General features: G+C 47.2%; 1 protein-coding gene across 2 annotated transcripts in view; it reads left to right on the top strand.

Annotated features, from left to right (window-relative positions):
• Positions 1-19,718, top strand: part of VPS50 (VPS50 subunit of EARP/GARPII complex) — a 215,986-nt gene that overhangs the window by 129,728 nt on the left and 66,540 nt on the right. For both annotated transcript variants that reach the window (XM_073677354.1, XM_073677353.1), the window contains exons 12-14: positions 3,716-3,856; positions 14,227-14,356; positions 18,538-18,629. In XM_073677354.1, coding sequence (XP_073533455.1) covers positions 3,716-3,856; positions 14,227-14,356; positions 18,538-18,629 — 363 coding nt within the window. The remainder of the gene's footprint in view (positions 1-3,715; positions 3,857-14,226; positions 14,357-18,537; positions 18,630-19,718) is intronic.

The raw sequence follows: 19,718 nt of genomic DNA, 5'->3' as shown, positions 1-19,718 counted from the left end.
GCACAGCACATGCGGATTTCAATTGGGGAACATTGCTGCCCTTCTACCATGCGTTTTTCATGCGTTTCCGCAACTGCAAAAACGCCGCGGAAACGCATGAAAAACTCATCGTGTGAACTCAGCCTTACACACCGAGATACTCTGATTATTTTGTTTCAATTTATGCACAAAGTAAACCAAGAAGACAAAGATTTCAGATATCTGGATTGGAAATCTTGAGAAGTCTGAGACTGTAAATATTAATCTTACTTGGCTCATTGTATAAGTTCTGTAGAGAGGAAAAAAAAAAGCAGGTTTCAAGAGAACCTGTCTGAAGGAATTTCTACACAAAGTAAATTAATTCCTTCTAGAAATCCAACTGATATTGCTGAGAAATCTGCCTTTGAAGTTGTATGGAGATTCGCTTGCAGTGCTTTGGGGGCGTGTCGTAGCACTTCCCGCTTTCCAGCACTCACTCCTTTTTCCCCGCCCGGAGCCGGCCTCCTGTGTTTGACAGGTCAGTCCAGTTTTGTCAGCTTGTGCTTTTTGCCGAGGTCTCGTGCAGTGATCACAGGTACTGATGGCGCTTGTGCGAAACCTCAGATGACAGAGTTTGGACTGACCTGTCAACTCAACACCACAACCAGCCGCCAGGTGGAAAATAAGAAATTGATCTCATGGAGCTGGATGGGTAATACGGAAAGATACTGTGAATTAATGGATTGCATTCTAAGGCTTTGTTCACACAATATTTTTGGTGAGGTGGTCAAAAACTGCAAGTAATTTAAGTCCAGACTGCTTCAGGAAAAGCTTTTTTAGGAGTTTTTTTCTTGTTCTGAAGAGGTTTTTTTTCTTCTTTTTCTTGAAGCATTTTATGCAGTCCTTTTTTAGTCAGTTCTTAGTTTGGAGCAAATTTAATCAGTTTTTTTTCACCCTGGTGTAATTTTAAAACCTCCTTTGTAAAATAAATGCTCAGGAAAACTCCTCATATAAACTTCAAAGTGGATTTTTCATAGCATTGTATAGGAAAAGTTACACAAGTGTTTTTAAAGCTGTTTACGAGGAGGATTTTGGAGAAGATCAAAAACCCTTATGTGTTAACTAGCTCTCTCCAGGCCATTGATTTCTTTATAACTGTTAGCTGCTTAACTCCCTTCCTCCTACTTATAAGCTCCTGACAGGGTTCTTATCAGTCTTGTAAAATCACAATCCTCCTGCCCCCACGCATCCTTAGTTTCCAGAGCAGTTCTCCTAGTCATGGCTCTCACTTTCCTGAGTGGTGTGCTTGTTCCAATGCACTGTTATCTGTATATTTAAATGTAGCGGTAACAGTATAGACTCACATCTTCTGACAGACCGTTAATGTATAGTAGCAGAAAGGTGATTTAAGAAGCTTCCCAACCCCACCCCCAGCCAAGCAACCAGGAAGTTAGGAGACTGCAAGGACAACTTGGGAATACCACTTTAATTCTTCTGTATGGAGCGATCAAGCTTAATTCAGAGCCCTCCCTCCTCCTCTTCAACTATAAATAGGTTCTAGCATTATACATAAGAGCCTATTTGGCAGATGCCTGCTGCTAATGGGCACACTGGATGTTCTCCAAGCTCCACTCTTCATATGTATGAAGAGTCAGATCTGTGTCAATATGAAGAGGAAATACTGTTTTTGGGACTCTTGGCATCTTTATTTTATAGTGGTGTTATATATTTAGTAAATCTGTTTGTCACATCTCACTTGAGACGCCTCTATTGGGCAGTGCTCGAATTTTATTCCTATGAATGGACCAAACTACCCCATGTATGGCCAAGTTAGGGCTTCATCTTTGGACATGACCTCAGTGTTTCGCTGGGAAGCACATGACCTCCATTAACCTTAAGGCATACACAGATTTTACTGCCATTGACATGATTGTAGGGCCATCTGCAGAGATAATCTGCTGCATTTCTGCTATAGAAGGAGCAAGCGGATTTAAAAGTTTGCAGCGTGCCCGGATTTCTGAGTAGGTTTTTTCACTTTGTGTACTTGGTGCTGAAGATCCTGTGTCTATGCATTTTATTAGAAAGTGATATTGCTTTATGTTATTAAATTGTATCCTTTTTTTAAATTTCACAATATAGACTGTATACATTAGCAAAAAAATCTTAGACCTGATGAGGCTGGTGTATTTACCGTGCAAATCCAATTGAGAATGGCTGTTTAATCCTGAAATAAATGAACATTTTGTGAGTCCAGCTTTAGAATGAGAGAGTTCATGAGTCCAAGCGTATTCAGTCTACGGCCACACAGCCTGATTGACAGCTGCAGCTTGTATTGAGCAGTGTGAGATTGCAGCAGAAGCATTAGAGTAGGGTCACTGAGGAGGAGCTTCAGCAGCATAGCAGGAGAGGCACTGAGGAGCTGTCAATCAGACTTAAGGTGGGGGAGTAAGCAGCAGCAGGGAGGAGGACACTGAGAATCTGTCATTTAGGCTAGTGGAGACTCAGCAGCAGAGGAGGAAGGGCACTGAGGAGCTGTCAATCAGGCTTAGTGGGTGGAGGAATCAGCGTCAGCAGGGAGGAGGAACACTGAGAATCTGTCATTTAGGCTAGTTGTGATTCAGCAGAGGAGGAGGGGCATTGAGGAGCTGACAATTAGGCTTGATGGGTGGGGGAATCAGCAGCAGCAGGGAGGAGGAACACTGAGAATCTGTCATTTAGGCTAGTGGAGATTCAGCAGCAGAGGAGAAGGGGCATTGAGGAGCTAACAATCAGGCTAGTTAGGTGGGGAGTCAGCAGCAGAGGACGAGGAACACTTAGAATTTGTCATTTTGGATAGGTTAGTGGAACTTCACCAGCAGGTAGGAGGGGAACTGAGGATCTGCCAATCAATGTAGGATTATACAGACATTCTAATATGGATTACACCAGCCTCATCAGGTCTAAGACATCTATACACTAATGTATGCAGTTTGTGTTGTGAAATCTGCTGACAGACCTGCTTTTAAATCCACACTGAAAATTTGCAAAAAGTTGGTGCCATCTGAACATGGCCTCATAACACCATCACTATAATGTATGAGCGAGGAATATTCTCAGCTGCCCCCTGCAACCAAAATACTGATCTGCTACTTCTTATGCAAACAACTAGTAAAGGAAGTGAAGCTGCTCTGAGGAGATAAGCAAATCTGGACTGGAAGGAAAGAGAAAAAGCCGATCTGTTACCAGCACATGTGAGATTGTGGGAGAAGGATGCCGCTGCCATAGACAGATGTGCCCTGACTGATGCCGCATGCTCGTGATATTGGCAAAGGTCCCCTGAGCGTTCACGTGGGCACATGCTCTACCTGTGCAGCTAAAGATGCATATCCTTTATTATTAACTTAAATAATCTACAAATCTTCAAATATTTCAGTTCTTACACTGGCCACTCGAGCAGGAACAATCGGCTGAAGCATTCTGTTTCCTGCCACTCATTTATCCGCTTTACTGTATAGACTGGTACTGAATAAGCAGAGTCATTTCATTATGATTCAAAGGGTAATTGACATCATGAAATGTCATTATTTATTAACAGGTTTGAGGGGGTCCAACAGTCCCAAGAATGGACGTATGGCGTCCACCTCTCAATTCAGAATCAATGGGGATCACAGCGCTTGAACCCCCAGATTCACAAGTCATTTGTTTTAGATTCATTATCATTATTGCAGTTTTCTTACGGTTGCTTTTCTCTCTTCAATGTCTCCTCCTCACCTTTTAGACCGCAATGGACCAGCTGCACATGCACTTCACTCAGGCAATCCACAACACAGTGTTCCAAGTCGTCTTAGGGTATGTAGAACTGTGCGCAGGGAACTCGGATACGAAATTTCAGAAACTGCCTTACAAGGACCTTTGTACGGTAAGTAACTGAAAAGCCGACACGTACCTGATCGGATACTGATATCGTTCTGAATATAGAAAGCGATGGTGCAGCATGGACGAAGGCCAACGAGAAAGTGTTAGAAGGACTGAGGATAGGAGCTGCTTTCTCCTTCATAGGTGAATTCTGACAAGCCTCATATAGGACCTGGGGTACCACAGCTAAAAGTGTAGGGATCTATTCCCAAAATGCTGATTTTGTTGCAGATATTTTTTACAACTGAGGCTGGGGCTGTGTCAGATTAATGAGACAGTTGGGGGACTTTACACAACAAAATCAGCAGAATTTGAACATATTTTTGAGCAGTTGCATAATATACAATTTTGTCAGCCTAAAAGAAACAATGCTAACATATACACACGTGGTCAAAATTGTTCATACCCTTCTTTTAATGAAAGAAAAACCCACAATGGTCACAGAAATAACTTGAATCTGACAAAAGTAACAATAAATGAAAAACCTATGAAAATGAACAGATGAAAGTCAGACATTGCTTTTCTGCTTCCACAGAATTTTTAAAAAAATTAACCTCATGGAATAGGCCTGGACAGAAATGATGCTTCTTCTTCTTCTTAACTTAATATTTTGTTGAACGACCTTTTGAGGCGATCGCTGCAATCAAACGATTCCTGTAACTGTCAATGAGACTTCTGCGCCTCTCGACAGGTATTTTGGCCCACTCCTCATGAACAAACTGCTCCAGTTGTCTCGTGTGTGAAGGTTGCCTTTTCCAGACGACATGTTTCAGCTCTTTCCAAAGATGCTCAATAGGATTTAGGTCAGGGCTCATAGAAGCCACTTCAGAATAGTCCAATGTTTCCTCTTAGCCATTCTTGGGTGTTTTTAGCTTTGTGTTTTGGGTCATTATCCTGTTGCAAGACCCATGACCTGCGACTGAGACCAAGCTTTCTGACACTGGGCAGCACATTTCTCTCTAGAATCCCTTGATAGTCTTGAGATTTCATTGTACCCTGCACAGATTCAAGACACCCTGTGCCAGATGCTGCAAAGCAGCCCCAGAACATAACAAAGCCTCCTCCATGTTTCACATTAGGGACATTGTTCTTTTCTTGATATGCTTAATTTTTCCGTCTGTGAACATAGAGCTGTTATGCCTTGCCCAAAACTTCCATTTTTGTCTCATCTGTCCATAGGACATTCTCCCAGAAGCTTTGTGGCTTGTCAACATGTAGCTTGGCAAATTCTAGTCTGGCTTTTTTATGATTTGTTTTCAACAATGGTGTTCTCCTTGGTCGTTTCCCATGAAGTCCACTTTGGATCAACGAATGGTGCGATCTGACACTGATGTTCCTTGAGCTTGAAGTTCACCTTTAATCTCTTTAGAAGTTATCCTGGGCTCTTTTGTTCCCATTCGTATTATCAGTCTCTTTGATTTGTCATCAATTTTCCTCCTGCTGCCACGTCCAGGGAGGTTGGCTACAGTCCCATGGATCTTACATTTCTGAATAATACGTGCAACTGTAGTCACAGGAACATCAAGCTGCTTGGAGATGGTCTTATAACATTTACATTTAACATGCTTGTCTATAATTTTTTTTTTTATCTCCTGATACAACTCTTTCCTTTGCTTCCTCTGGTCCATGTTGAGTGTGGTACACACCATGTCACCAAACAGCATAGTGAGTATCTGTAGCCCTATATACAGGCCCACTGACTGATTACAAGATTGTAGACACCTGTGATGCTAATTAGTGGACACAACTTGATTTAACATGTCCCTTTTGTCACATTATTTTCAGGGGTGCCATCATTTCTGTCCAGGCCGATTTCATGAGTTTAATTTTTTTTTAAATTCTGTGGAAGCAGAAAAGCAATGTCTGACTTTCATTTGTTCATTTTCATAGTTTTTTAATTTATTATTAATTTTGTCAGATTCAAGTTATTTTTGTGACCATTGTGGGTTTTTCTTTCATTAAACGAGGGGTACCAACAATTTTGACCATGTATGTAGCTAGCAAACTCTTTCATCCTCGCAAATCTCTCATCTTTCTGTGCTGTTTTCAACCTCATGTGCTCTCATCCTGTGCTTTCTTTTACTGCATTCTCCCATCTCTCAGCCATTTTTTACTTACTGTTTTATGCTCTTTCTCTAATTTGTGTTTTCTTGTTCTCTGATTCTTGCTCACGCTGTCCTTATTTTTCTTGCTCGCGCCGTCCTTCTCTTTTCCCTGCTCGCGCCGTCCTTCTCTTTTCCCTGCTCGCGTTGTCCTTCTCTTTTCCCGGCTCGCGTTGTCCTTCTCTTTTCCCGGCTCGCGTTGTCCTTCTCTTTTCCCGGCTCGCGTTGTCCTTCTCTTTTCCCGGCTCGCGTTGTCCTTCTCTTTTCCCGGCTCGCGTTGTCCTTCTCTTTTCCCGGCTCGCGTTGTCCTTCTCTTTTCCCGGCTCGCGTTGTCCTTCTCTTTTCCCGGCTCGCGTTGTCCTTCTCTTTTCCCGGCTCGCGTTGTCCTTCTCTTTTCCCGGCTCGCGTTGTCCTTCTCTTTTCCCGGCTCGCGTTGTCCTTCTCTTTTCCCGGCTCGCGTTGTCCTTCTCTTTTCCCGGCTCGCGTTGTCCTTCTCTTTTCCCGGCTCGCGTTGTCCTTCTCTTTTCCCGGCTCGCGTTGTCCTTCTCTTTTCCCGGCTCGCGTTGTCCTTCTCTTTTCCCGGCTCGCGTTGTCCTTCTCTTTTCCCGGCTCGCGTTGTCCTTCTCTTTTCCCGGCTCGCGTTGTCCTTCTCTTTTCCCGGCTCGCGTTGTCCTTCTCTTTTCCCGGCTCGCGTTGTCCTTCTCTTTTCCCGGCTCGCGTTGTCCTTCTCTTTTCCCGGCTCGCGCCGTCCTTCTCTTTTCCCGGCTCGCGCCGTCCTTCTCTTTTCCCGGCTCGCGCCGTCCTTCTCTTTTCCCGGCTCGCGCCGTCCTTCTCTTTTCCCGGCTCGCGCCGTCCTTCTCTTTTCCCGGCTCGCGCCGTCCTTCTCTTTTCCCGGCTCGCGCCGTCCTTCTCTTTTCCCGGCTCGCGCCGTCCTTCTCTTTTCCCGGCTCGCGCCGTCCTTCTCTTTTCCCGGCTCGCGTCGTCCTTCTCTTTTCCCGGCTCGCGCCGTCCTTCTCTTTTCCCGGCTCGCGTCGTCCTTCTCTTTTCCCGGCTCGCGTCGTCCTTCTCTTTTCCCGGCTCGCGTCGTCCTTCTCTTTTCCCCGCTCGCGTCGTCCTTCTCTTTTCCCGGCTCGCGTCGTCCTTCTCTTTTCCCGGCTCGCGTCGTCCTTCTCTTTTCCCGGCTCGCGTCGTCCTTCTCTTTTCCCGGCTCGCGTCGTCCTTCTCTTTTCCCGGCTCGCGTCGTCCTTCTCTTTTCCCGGCTCGCGTCGTCCTTCTCTTTTCCCGGCTCGCGTCGTCCTTCTCTTTTCCCGGCTCGCGCCGTCCTTCTCTTTTCCCGGCTCGCGCCGTCCTTCTCTTTTCCCGGCTCGCGCCGTCCTTCTCTTTTCCCGGCTCGCGTCGTCCTTCTCTTTTCCCGGCTCGCGTCGTCCTTCTCTTTTCCCGGCTCGCGTCGTCCTTCTCTTTTCCCGGCTCGCGTCGTCCTTCTCTTTTCCCGGCTCGCGTCGTCCTTCTCTTTTCCCGGCTCGCGTCGTCCTTCTCTTTTCCCGGCTCGCGTCGTCCTTCTCTTTTCCCGGCTCGCGTCGTCCTTCTCTTTTCCCGGCTCGCGTCGTCCTTCTCTTTTCCCGGCTCGCGTCGTCCTTCTCTTTTCCCGGCTCGCGTCGTCCTTCTCTTTTCTGTTCCTTTTTTTGTCTTTCTCCCACATTTTCTTCCTCTGACTTGTGTCCTCTGCTTTCATTGCTTGCAGGCTTTCCTTTGTTTCTTTTTTATCTACACTCTTTATAACTGTCTTTCTAAACTGCTGTCTTTTTTTTTCTATCTCTGTCTCTCAATCTCTCACACATTCTCTTTCTGTTATTCTCTCCATGTTACAAATTACAGATATGTTGTCTAGTTCATACCTGTAATTTGACTTTCCCCGTCTTCTGGCTCACACTTTCTGATGTCCCCTATTCTACCTCCTGCATATGGTGGGAGGACATTGGAGACTCTTCTCTAGGCTCATTCCTGATATAAGAGAATAGCTTTGTCACATCCTTGTCACGGGAACGTCTCTGTCTTCTTAATATTCTGGTAAGGTCCTCAACCAGTGTATTTCAGAGAAGCCGCATTATAACACTGCTGCATTACCTCTTCTACAATTTACACTGGAGTAATTTGTCTTTGGTGGTCCGCTCGCTTGTTAGACCCGAGGCACTTTGAAGGATTCATTACTAAATGGGCGCACGCTGCTAAATACTTTTTAGTCATTTTATTGGTCTGAGGGGATGGTAAATGGGTGGCGGTGTATGCCCACCAGCTACGTATTAATCATTTACATTTTCTTCTGTTTCATGTGTCATAAATTTCAAAACTGCTGAAGAAATCTTGGAGGATTTAAATATTTCTAAATTGCCGCCTCCTTTCTTAATTTATTTTTCTCGTGAGTGTCTCTTTGCCTTCTGCTTATGATACAAGGCAAGGTTTCTAGATGATCGCATCCACACTGATGATCTACCCATTACCAGATATTTGCTGCAGGTATGTGCTTTACCCCCATGTGAAGGGGTTAGCACTATGTGCATATATGCAGCCCTCCTTAATATTTCCATGGAGCTTCTTCACGACTCCCTATAATCAGGCTCTCTAATAACTGTGCTACCATTATACCCCCAATGTACTCATCACAATTGCCTTCCTTTAGATGCTTTTGTTACGGCTGCCCCCTCTCTAACACTCTCTGCAATCTTTCCTCCCTCCTCTGCCTTTATCAGTGCTTCTTTCCTCACTGACAAACTTATTAGTGCTGTGTACCCCCCTTTGACAAGCTCCAGCGCACCCATAGCCAATACATCCCTTTAAGCCAACCTCAATAGAGCTTCCTCCTCTACTGCTTGTTGCAGCTGGATCCACCGCTGCGCTCTTCACAGCTACCTCCCCCTCCAATGCGCTCTTCACAGCTACCTCCCCCTCCAATGCGCTCTTCATAGCTGCCCCCCCTCCGCTGCGCTCTTCACAGCTGCCTCCCCCTCCGATGCACTCTTCATAGCTGCCTCCCCCTCCGCTGCGCTCTTCACAGCTACCTCCCCCTCCAATGCGCTCTACATAGCTGCCCCCCCTCCGCTGCGCTCTTCACAGCTACCTCCCCCTCCAATGCGCTCTTTATAGCTGCCCCCCCTCCGCTGCGCTCTTCACAGCTGCCTCCCCCTCCGATGCACTCTTCATAGCTGCCTCCCCCTCCGCTGCGCTCTTCACAGCTACCTCCCCCTCCAATGCGCTCTTCATAGCTGCCCCCCCTCCGCTGCGCTCTTCACTGCTGCCTCCCCCTCCGCTGCGCTCTTCACTGCTGCCTCCCCCTCCGATGCACTCTTCATAGCTGCCCCCCCTCCGCTGCGCTCTTCACTGCTGCCTCCCCCTCCGATGCACTCTTCACAGCTGCCTCCCCCTCCGCTGCGCTCTTCACAGCTGCCTCCCCCTCCGCTGCGCTCTTCACAGCTGCCTCCCCCTCCGATGCGCTCTTCACAGCTGCCTCCCCCTCGGCTGCGCTCTTCACAGCTGCCTCCCCCTCGGCTGCTCTCTTCACAGCTGCCTCCCCCTCGGCTGCGCTCTTCACAGCTGCCTCCCCCTCGGCTGCGCTCTTCACAGCTGCCTCCCCCTCGGCTGCGCTCTTCACAGCTGCCTCCCCCTCGGCTGCGCTCTTCACTGCTGCCTCCCCCTCGGCTGCGCTCTTCACTGCTGCCTCCCCCCTCGGCTGCGCTCTTCACTGCTGCCTCCCCCCTCGGCTGCGCTCTTCACTGCTGCCTCCCCCTCGGCTGCGCTCTTCACTGCTGCCTCCCCCTCGGCTGCGCTCTTCACTGCTGCCTCCCCCTCGGCTGCGCTCTTCACTGCTGCCTCCCCCTCGGCTGCGCTCTTCACTGCTGCCTCCCCCTCGGCTGCGCTCTTCACTGCTGCCTCCCCCTCGGCTGCGCTCTTCACTGCTGCCTCCCCCTCGGCTGCGCTCTTCACTGCTGCCTCCCCCTCGGCTGCGCTCTTCACTGCTGCCTCCCCCTCGGCTGCGCTCTTCACTGCTGCCTCCCCCTCGGCTGCGCTCTTCACAGCTGCCTCCCCCTCGGCTGCGCTCTTCACAGCTGCCTCCCCCTCGGCTGCGCTCTTCACAGCTGCCTCCCCCTCGGCTGCGCTCTTCACAGCTGCCTCCCCCTCGGCTGCGCTCTTCACTGCTGCCTCCCCCTCGGCTGCGCTCTTCACTGCTGCCTCCCCCTCGGCTGCGCTCTTCACTGCTGCCTCCCCCTCGGCTGCGCTCTTCACTGTTGCCTCCCCCTCGGCTACGCTCTTCACTGTTGCCTCCCCCTCGGCTGCGCTCTTCACTGCTGCCTCCCCCTCGGCTGCGCTCTTCACAGCTGCCTCCCCCTCGGCTGCGCTCTTCACAGCTGCCTCCCCCTCGGCTGCGCTCTTTACTGCTGCCTCCCCCTCGGCTGCGCTCTTCACTGCTGCCTCCCCCTCGGCTGCGCTCTTCACTGCTGCCTCCCCCTCGGCTGCGCTCTTCACTGCTGCCTCCCCCTCGGCTGCGCTCTTCACTGCTGCCTCCCCCTCGGCTGCGCTCTTCACTGCTGCCTCCAAAACTGATTCATTGTAACAGATGCACAGAAACAGCGCCACTGTCCCCCGTGGTTGGTGCCAGTTATTACAGCTCTGTTCCAATCAAGTGAAGCTGACCCTATTTTCCTAATCTCATACAACCCTTATACAGAATGTGATAGAAAACATTACTGCTCTTCCAGAATATTGCTGAGACAGCAGATTTTTTATTTATTCATATATTCAATAGTCTGGGGCAGTTTAATTACTCAATATTGATGTTTTTATAATATACAGTCTATATATTACTTTTAGTGCTATTGTTTGCGTCAGTCCCATATGAAGAGCCCCGACATGTATGTTGCATTATTTGCTGGGAGGATGATTAATAAAACATTTTTATGATATATATCATTTAAATGTTAATTTTTTTTTATTATCGCTAGTCCAGAAATAGACATTAAAACAGCTTGCCCCTGAATTCTTCCCGTAGGCTAAGGTAGAAGATGAAGAATAAACACACCGGTCCTTTCTCAATTTAGCTTTTTAGAAGTCTGATCCCCGGTGATGAAATTAATAACTCTACATAATATATATTCCAGCATGCATACAGTATATATGTGGCATGCAGGGCCCGGTTTGGTGTATCAGTGGCATATTGTGATGGAGATCTGTGACTAGGATAAATGCTTTTAGAGGGAATCTGTCGTATCTCGTATTAAAGCACGATACAAGATAGAGGGAGACCAGCCGAGTTCGGGAATATATAGTTTTTTTTATGTTTTCATTTGTTTTCTCTTTGTAAAAAAACTTTTTTTTAGATGTAACCTTAGAAAGCTGTCAATCACTGTGTGTGGGCGGGGAAAGCTGGACTCGCATGCTTTTTCTGTGAGTCCTGGCAGCACGGAAACAGCTGTTTTGAATGGAAATACTGAATTAAATCCTAAAAAAAAACTATATTTTCGCGAGTTCAGTGTCTCTCCCTCTATCCCATGCTGCCTTCAGATAGGTGTATTATCGATCCCCTTGAAATTAGGGGTTCTAATAGAGAAGACACTTGTGAACCCCTACACAGCCTCTTAAAATGCAGTAGACCACCAGAGAGGGTACATATAAAACAGGGTGTCCTTACCCCATAGACCTGTTCGGAGACAGAAATATGCCTGCGCACTGTCTTTAAATACTGTTTATTAGCCACGTCATCAGGTCATTATTTATTCCACCTCAATCCCACCTCTGTTCTCTTGATTGACAGCCTCTCTTGGTAGCCTTCTTCAGTCCGCCCTTGGCAGTGAATGATTCTGCGTCCCCAGTATCCACTGCGCATGCACCCGCCTTAACTTTCTCGCCTTATCACGGCGCATGCGCTGGGTTTCATAGTGCATCCAGGCGGCAGTAGTGTCCCCCATATGTGAAGAACCTCTTTAAATTAATTGCTATACTTTGCTCTTTTTCTTATGTCTGTTTCATTGTATGGACTGTGTCAACTTATCAGATTCCCCATGATGTTTTCTTTCTGTTGGTGTATTAATGTACTCTCTGGTTGTACGTGGACCATGGATTTATGGCTATATGACATATATTTCCTTAAAACTGTGAATGTTCGGTGCTGGTCTATTTGTTCGGGGCAGTGCGACACGACAAAAATCCTGAAGAAGAACATTCTTGTTTAAGGAGGAGCTGTGATTAGGTCAAAAGTAACCAGGCTTCGCTCTTATTTTATTCCTGCTGCTCCCAAGAATATTCAGTATTTTGGTTTTTGTAAATACGTCATACTGTCCCAGCGATGAGGGCATTTTTATTTAGTTCCCCCTCAGCACAGACCAGACAAATTATCACTAAATAAAAATGCTCTAGACTAGAATAAAATCAGAGCAATGCTTGGCCGCTTTTGACCTGGTGACAAGTTCACTTTAATCGTAGAATATATCTTATCTGTCACGGTAAGACACGCTTCCATGAGTGACCTGGGTAGATAATACACCCACAAGGAAAGCTCCATGCTGGTACTTCTTATCTGCGCCAGGTTTCCATGACTCACCTGCTGTTACGATCACGCCCCTACTGTTTGGCGTGAGCGTGGTTAATGGTCCCACTGGGCCATGAACCGTGGAGTGCCTGGAGGGGCGTGACTAGGGGCCTCGCCAGATCCGACCACAGACTCACGGCGGCTTAATCGACTCCGTGGTCCGAGGAGGAACGTGGGAGGTGGCCCAGGTGCTACTCCAGATCAGACCCTGGTCACAGCTGTCGACCCACACCGGGGTATGCAGCAATGGGCAGGTTCGGCTGGTGTGTATATAGGCAGGTACTTGCGGGCACGGCTGATACAGGCGGGCAGGTACTGGCGGGTACGGCTGGTATACAGACAGGCGGGTAGACAGGCTGGATAGGGACCAGTACAGACTGGGATACAGGAGCAGAGTCACAGATGCAGACGGGAAGCGGATCAGAGCAGAGCCGCAGGTGCGGATGGGAAGCAGAGCAGAGCCGCAGATGCGGATGGGAGGCGGAGCAGGGCCGAGCAGAGCCGTAGATGCGGACTGGAAGCGCAGCTGGGCAGAGCAGAGCCGCAGGTGCAGACGGGAAGCGGAGCAGAGCCGCAGGTGCGGTCGGGAAGCGGAGCAGGCCAGAACAGTGCCGCAGGTGCAGACGGGAAGCGATGCAGAGCAGAGCTGCAGGTGCGGACGGGAAGCGGAGCAGGGCAGAGCAAAGCTGCAGGTGCGGACAGGAAGCAGAGCAGAGCCGCAGGTGCCGATGGGAAGCAGAGCAGAGCCGCAGGTGCGGACTAGAAGCGGAGCAGGGCAGAGCAGAGCCGCAGGTGCGGTCAGGTGGGAATGCCGCAGGAAGCGGCCAGACAGGACAGGGCTCTGTTCACATGGAACAGACAGGGACGGGAAAACACAGGAAGATAGCTAGAACACAGAAGGTAGATACGGAGGCCGGGAAACGGGAAAGCAGAGCCAGATATACACAAGGTACTTTCTATTAAGTAGCGAGTGGAAACAGAACTCACACAGAAGTACAGAGACAACGAGTTGGAGTTAGGTACTGGTTCAGACACTGCAGGAAAAGGGAAGGATCGGGCATAGAGACCAACAGGTAACGAGCTAGGACACAGTTCAGACAGAAACTGACACAGGAATGAGCCTGGGCATTCAGCCCCCAGGGTGGCTGAAATAGACTAGAAGTCACAGATACAGGTAACGGGCCTGGGTACTCAGCCCCCAGGGTGGCAGAACAGGAAGGATACAGGACACAGGTACGGGCATGGGTACTATGCCCCCAGGGTGGCAGAAACAGTCAAGATTCAGGACAGGACCTGACAACTCACAGTTACACAGAACATACTGTAAGAAAGTGTTTTTCAGGCACCTCCCACTGGGTGGAGGAGGTTTAAGTATCCAGTGACTCACAGCAATAGGCTGGGGACGCATTAGAATGCGCACACTGTACCTTTAAGAATCAGGAAGTTCCAGCGCTGCCGCCCTAAGCCAGCCAACAAGAGAGCAAGCACACAGCAAGTAGAGGAGCATAGTGCGCAGCCTGGACTGGTAGATAAGTTGTCGGTCTTGCATGGTGGGAGATGGTAAGCCATGCCAGCACGCCGCCAGGGATGTTACACCTGCAGTTATATTTGCTCAGGTTCATCTCTGGTCTTCTCCCTGCACCAAGGTCAGCAGTCATCACAATGGTGAATAATGCTTCCTTTGTGTCCTTGCAGCACATAACCTCAGATAGCTACATCCCCTGCCTCACCGACCTCTGCAAGGCTCTCTGGGAAGTGATGTTGAGTTATTTTCGTACAATGGAGTGGCATGAAAAATGTGATCATGAGGAACCACAAACCGCTGGTAAGGAACGGATCAAGTCTATGGCAAGGAAACTAAGGTCTATCTATCTATTATGTATGCATCTGTCTCATATCTATCTGTTATTAATATATCTATGTATTCATCCATCCTTCTATCCATCCATCTTGTATCTATCATCTACCTATCCTAGACATCTATGTATTCATCCATCCTTCCATTCGTCCTTCTTACCATCCATTTTTCTTGTATCTATCCATCCTTCCTTTCATAGATCCATCCCGTATCTATCTATCATCTATCTATTATCTATTTAGCCATCCATCTCATGTGTCTGTTATTGACCGATCTATCTATGTATTCATCCATCCATCCTTCCATCTGTCCTTCTTTCTGTCCATTTTGTATCTATCATCTATCTATCATCTATCTATTGTCTATCCATCTATCATCTATTTATTATCTATCCATCTATCATCTATTTATTATCTATTATCCATCTATCATCTATCTATTATCAATCTATTATCTATCCATCTATCATCTCTCTATTATCTATCTATTGCCACGCAAGGTGTAGGAAAAACTAAGAGCAACACAAAGGGAAGGGGGGGAAAGGGGCCCAGACTCTAGGGAACGGAGGTAGTGGAGAACTCCTTGGCTAACCTTATATCACCATGTCTCCCCTAAACATCCCTATATTGGTTCCACACCAATCACCGCACAGGAACCTTGCCCTGTCTTTCCCTGGCGTTTGACCCTAGCTAGGGAAGGGAGTGGATGAGCGCTAGTCGATCCTCACTGACAACTAAATACAACAAGGGGGAACAAACAAGGGAAGGTAGCTTAGCTTTAATCGACTTCAGAAAGATGAACACACGTCCTCTTAGCACCAGAGAGCAAGAATTACTGCACTAGCTCCAAGCCTTCACAAGAGGTCATGTGAGTATCTCCGGCACCTCCCTCTAGCAAACAGCAGTTATTTATACACCCAGACCAGGGTGTTAATTAGCAAGAGGAAGGTAGCCGCTGGGTCCTAGAGAGACAGCTTTTAAGAAGGTGTCTGTAATGCAAAACAAAGAGATCTCCTGCAACCAACTGCAGGGTGACTGTCATTTCTGATGCACCCTCCATCATCTATCTATTATCTATCTCTTATCTATGTATTATCTATCCGTCATCTTTCTATTTCTATCTATTATCTATCTATCTAGCCATCTTTCTCATATGTATCTGTTATTCATCGATCGATCTATGTATTCATCCATTTTTCCATCTGTCCTTCTTTCTGTCCATTTTGTATCTATTTCTCATCTATGATCTATCTATCTATCATCTATTATCTATCATTATCTGTTTGTCTTTGGAGATGCATGCACAGATATCTCCGCCTGCTCTCAGGACGGCAGGGTGTAACCTCTCTGTGCCCTTTGCTCTACTCGCTTCCATTCAGGTTGTTCTTCATGGGTGGTGACTTGTTTCGGAAGCAGTAGAATGTTTTCCTTCTCTCCATAGATGGTTTTTCTTCCTCCTGCGTCGGCCGTAGACAATAACTATAACTCCTGCTCTCCTGATCACTCCTTTAGGGTGAAGTGTCTGTAGTTTCCTAGCAGATTTATAGGAGAGATCTTTGCTGTGATGGAGAATCTGCTCCCTTGTTCCTCCCGTGAGGGAAGTTCCTCACCGACAAGTCCGTAGATGACACGTCAGATTTTAAGACGAGCGGCCCGGCATAGACGCCACTTATCTGCAGCAGCCAGTGACAGATTACTCGTTTGTCAGCCTGGGGATCGTGTTCCCCGATCTGTACCTAATTTACATTGCTGTGCTCCTCATCTTTTCCACCTCAGCTGCTGCAGAACCTCAGAGATTTTGGAGAGATGTTCTGTCTAAGTAAACTGAAGAAAGAAACGGTATAAAGCAAAGAGGGAATCTGAAGCTCACTGATGTTCTCTGCCTACCTCCTGCAGCAGTGACCTCACGACTACAACACACATCACCGCTGCAGCCCATCATTGAGTGTTGATGTGGACGGCATGAGCCGCCGAGCCGTAAACCATCCGGAGTTGTTTTTAGATGCCTATAAATACCTATTGGGATCATTGAAGCTCAACGGGCAAGAGAACATGAACGTCAACCCTCAACTGCACCTCGTTTTCAGCTTTGGGTCTGGTCTGCGTTCGGGCAGAAGAAATTTCTGGTATTTTCGAAAGTAAATCGCAAACCGCTTCTGTGTGTGTAAATGTTTTCTCCCAATTTTGGTCTTTTAGCCCGGTCACCAGATTGCAGCACATACGGGCACTGTTGGCGCCTCAGGAGACCTGCCCTCGCAGCGGATTATCATTAGCAGCTTCCTGTTGAGGGCACTCGAGGACGTGGTGGAGCCGTTCTGAAGGACCTGCAAGTTCTGATACATCCTCATTGACTTGCAGATGGCACCTCGGAGTTTATTCACCGTACGACGGAGACAAGAGGTCGCGCGCTCCACACTCCTCACATTTCCATCTTGTTTTCAAAGAATGTTAATCAGGAAGAGATTATGGCAGAAGTCGGAAATGGTTCATTCGGCTGTGACTTCATTGTGGACACTACTGTAGAGGAAAGTTTGGCCGTACTTTCTAAATGATGTCCTTTAGGAGTGAAGACTATGAAGGTCGTGTCAAAGGGGTCAGATCAGTGGAGACCCCTCAACTGTGAATTACCTCCATCTACGGAAAAGACCGACCTGATTTTAATGGGTCGGGGGGATTCACTACTGAGCTGATTGTTTAACATCTTTCAAGAGGAGAAGGGGTTACGTCATTGGTTTGTGTCATTTTTTATATATGTGGCAGTGGGGACTGACAGGCGCAGTGTTTACACTAGACTGCACTGACTGGTGGCAGCTTTTACACTAGACTGCACTGACTGGTGGCAGCGTTTGTACTAGACTGTGGAGTGAGAGGTGCAGCGTTTACACTAGACTGTACACTGAGTGGTGGCAGCTGTAAGGCAGCGCTAGTCATCATACTGGGAGATACTCGCTGCACCGGGTCAAGTAAAGCACACATGCAATGTCTTTCCGGTTTTTCCACAATGCAGCAGTTTATTATTATCATAAACTGCTCATCACACAGTCCATCTTAGTATATCACCGGCATGTTTACACACTTAACATCTGGGAGTCTCTCAAGTAGCAGACAGGCCCAATTGGCCCAAGTTACAGCCTTTAGCAAGGTACTAACTAAAATGTCCACAATAAGCAGTGTCTTTACCTTTGACGGGTTACAGCTGCTTCAGTCCCTTTGGTTTGCCACCACTGTGGCTTTGCGGCTTCCCAGATGGGGGTCTCTAGCCGTCGTCCCGGCCAAGGCTACTGGTATGTTTCACACGCACAACATCCAGCCTTCGCCTTCCAGGACTCTTGCCTTCCAAGCCGGCTTTCCCTCCAAGGGTACTGGCATCTACACAAGATCCAGCCTCGACCTTTCAGGCTGCCAGGCTTCACTGTATCACGGTGTCCCACATGGGAACAGGCCTCACGCCTAACACACTGTCTCAAGACTACCAGGGTTTATATATCCTGTAGCACACACACACATACACAGACAGGACCTTAGCTGATGTCACAGTCATGTGTTCAGACCTTCTGTGTGCAAAAGGACCTGTGTGATGTCAGTCATGTGACCAGTCAGCTGAGGGGGAGGTACCTGGTCGGCCAAAACATACCCTGGACCATACACTGCCAAGCAAGGCGCTGCATTACACAGCGTTTAAACTAGAATGTGGACTTGCTGGTGGCAGTATTTACACTAGATTGTGGACTGACTGGTGACAGCGTTTAGACTAGATTGGACTGACTGGTGGCAGCGTTTACACTAGACTGTGGACTGATTAGTGGCAGCATTTGTACGACTTTGGAGTAACTGGTGGCAGCGTTTACACTAGACTGTGGAGTGACAGGCGCAGCGTTTACACTAGACTGTCCACGGACAACTGAAGAGTTTACACTAGACTGTGGACTGACTGGTGGCAGCGTTTACACTAGACTGTGCACTGACTGGTGGCAGCCTTTACACTAGACTGTGCACTGACTGATGGCAGCGTTTACACTGGACTGTTCACCAGAATTTCTGCGTGAAAGTCCACCTCTGGAGATCGGCAGCGGTGTCCTTTCCGGGAGGATGTACCCGTAGTATTTTATTTTTTGCTGTCTCAGTATTTTTTGTTTGTTTTTTCCCCAGATAGTAATAGTGTATCCGCTACAGAAGAGAACAATTTTGATCGAAATTATATAAAAAAGAAACTGGAGCACGGACTGACCCGCATTTGGCAGGTAACTTCCCTTTCCTAATATTTCTCAACTATTGGGAACAGAAAAGAGAAAATCCGAGCAATAAGTATGAAAAATAAACTCATCACAAGTTATCCCATTCCCAGAAGTTCCCAGTGATCAGCTGTAATGGAAAGTGTTTGATTTCCCTGCAGTGCCTCCACAGGAGAAATGAGGAATTGCATGTTCTCTGGTGAAATAATAAATCTGTCTTGTAGCTACTTTCTTCTAATTGATGGGATTGGAGAATGAGTTTTCTAATCCAGATGCTCATTTAATTTAATTTTTTTTTTCTTAATCCCACCCCGATTCACTTTGTACTAAAACATTCTCAAATTTCATCCCCTTACCATTTTTAAGATCTTTACTTACCACGGAAAAGTAGTGCTGATGGTTTTTATCCAGAGATCATTCTCAGCTGGTTTCTGCACCTGCATTGCTTTAATTCAGCAAAGCTTTAAATCTCTTATGCAGAGTTCTGTCTCCATGGTTACAGACTACAAACAAACCTTATGTAGTCTGATTTCCCCCTTTTTTTTTTTTTTGCAATAGCTCATAGGCTACCATTGCCTCTTGTGCAAAAAATTAAAAGTATTTACTGCATTTATTTATCTAAATATTGAACATTTAAAGGGATTTTCCAGAATTGGTGTAAACTTTGTCAAGAGCAGAGAATGGGTTAAATTATAAAAAAATAATAATTATACTCATCCCCGCTGCTATATTGCCAACGCCCCTCTCCTTTCTGCTATTCTCTGCAATGATCATATTATATAAATATCATCTATTATCCCAGCCAATCAGTGATGATTTTGACATGGACAACAAGTGATCACTGAGGTCAGTGATCGGCTGCAGCGTTCATATAAATAATGCATTACAATTTTTTAGCTGCAGAAAGTAGGCAGAGGCCAACAGGGACTGGAAGAAGGTTGATAGGGGTTTAGAGAGGCGAGTATAGGTGCTTGCCCTTAACTAAATTTTTTGCAAATCACCCCAAAAAACAATAGCCAATTTTTGTCTTAACTCATTCACTGCCCTGCACAATTTTTTTTTTATTTTTTTATTTTTTTTAATACAAACCCTAAGCTG

Source organism: Phyllobates terribilis, unplaced genomic scaffold, assembly GCF_046119375.1.
Source record: "Phyllobates terribilis strain yellow unplaced genomic scaffold, ASM4611937v1 Scaffold_4__5_contigs__length_816908805, whole genome shotgun sequence".
NCBI classification, from domain to species: Eukaryota; Metazoa; Chordata; class Amphibia; order Anura; family Dendrobatidae; genus Phyllobates; species Phyllobates terribilis.
Note: the sequence above shows the minus strand (reverse complement) of the source record. Positions and strands in the feature narration are given on the sequence as shown.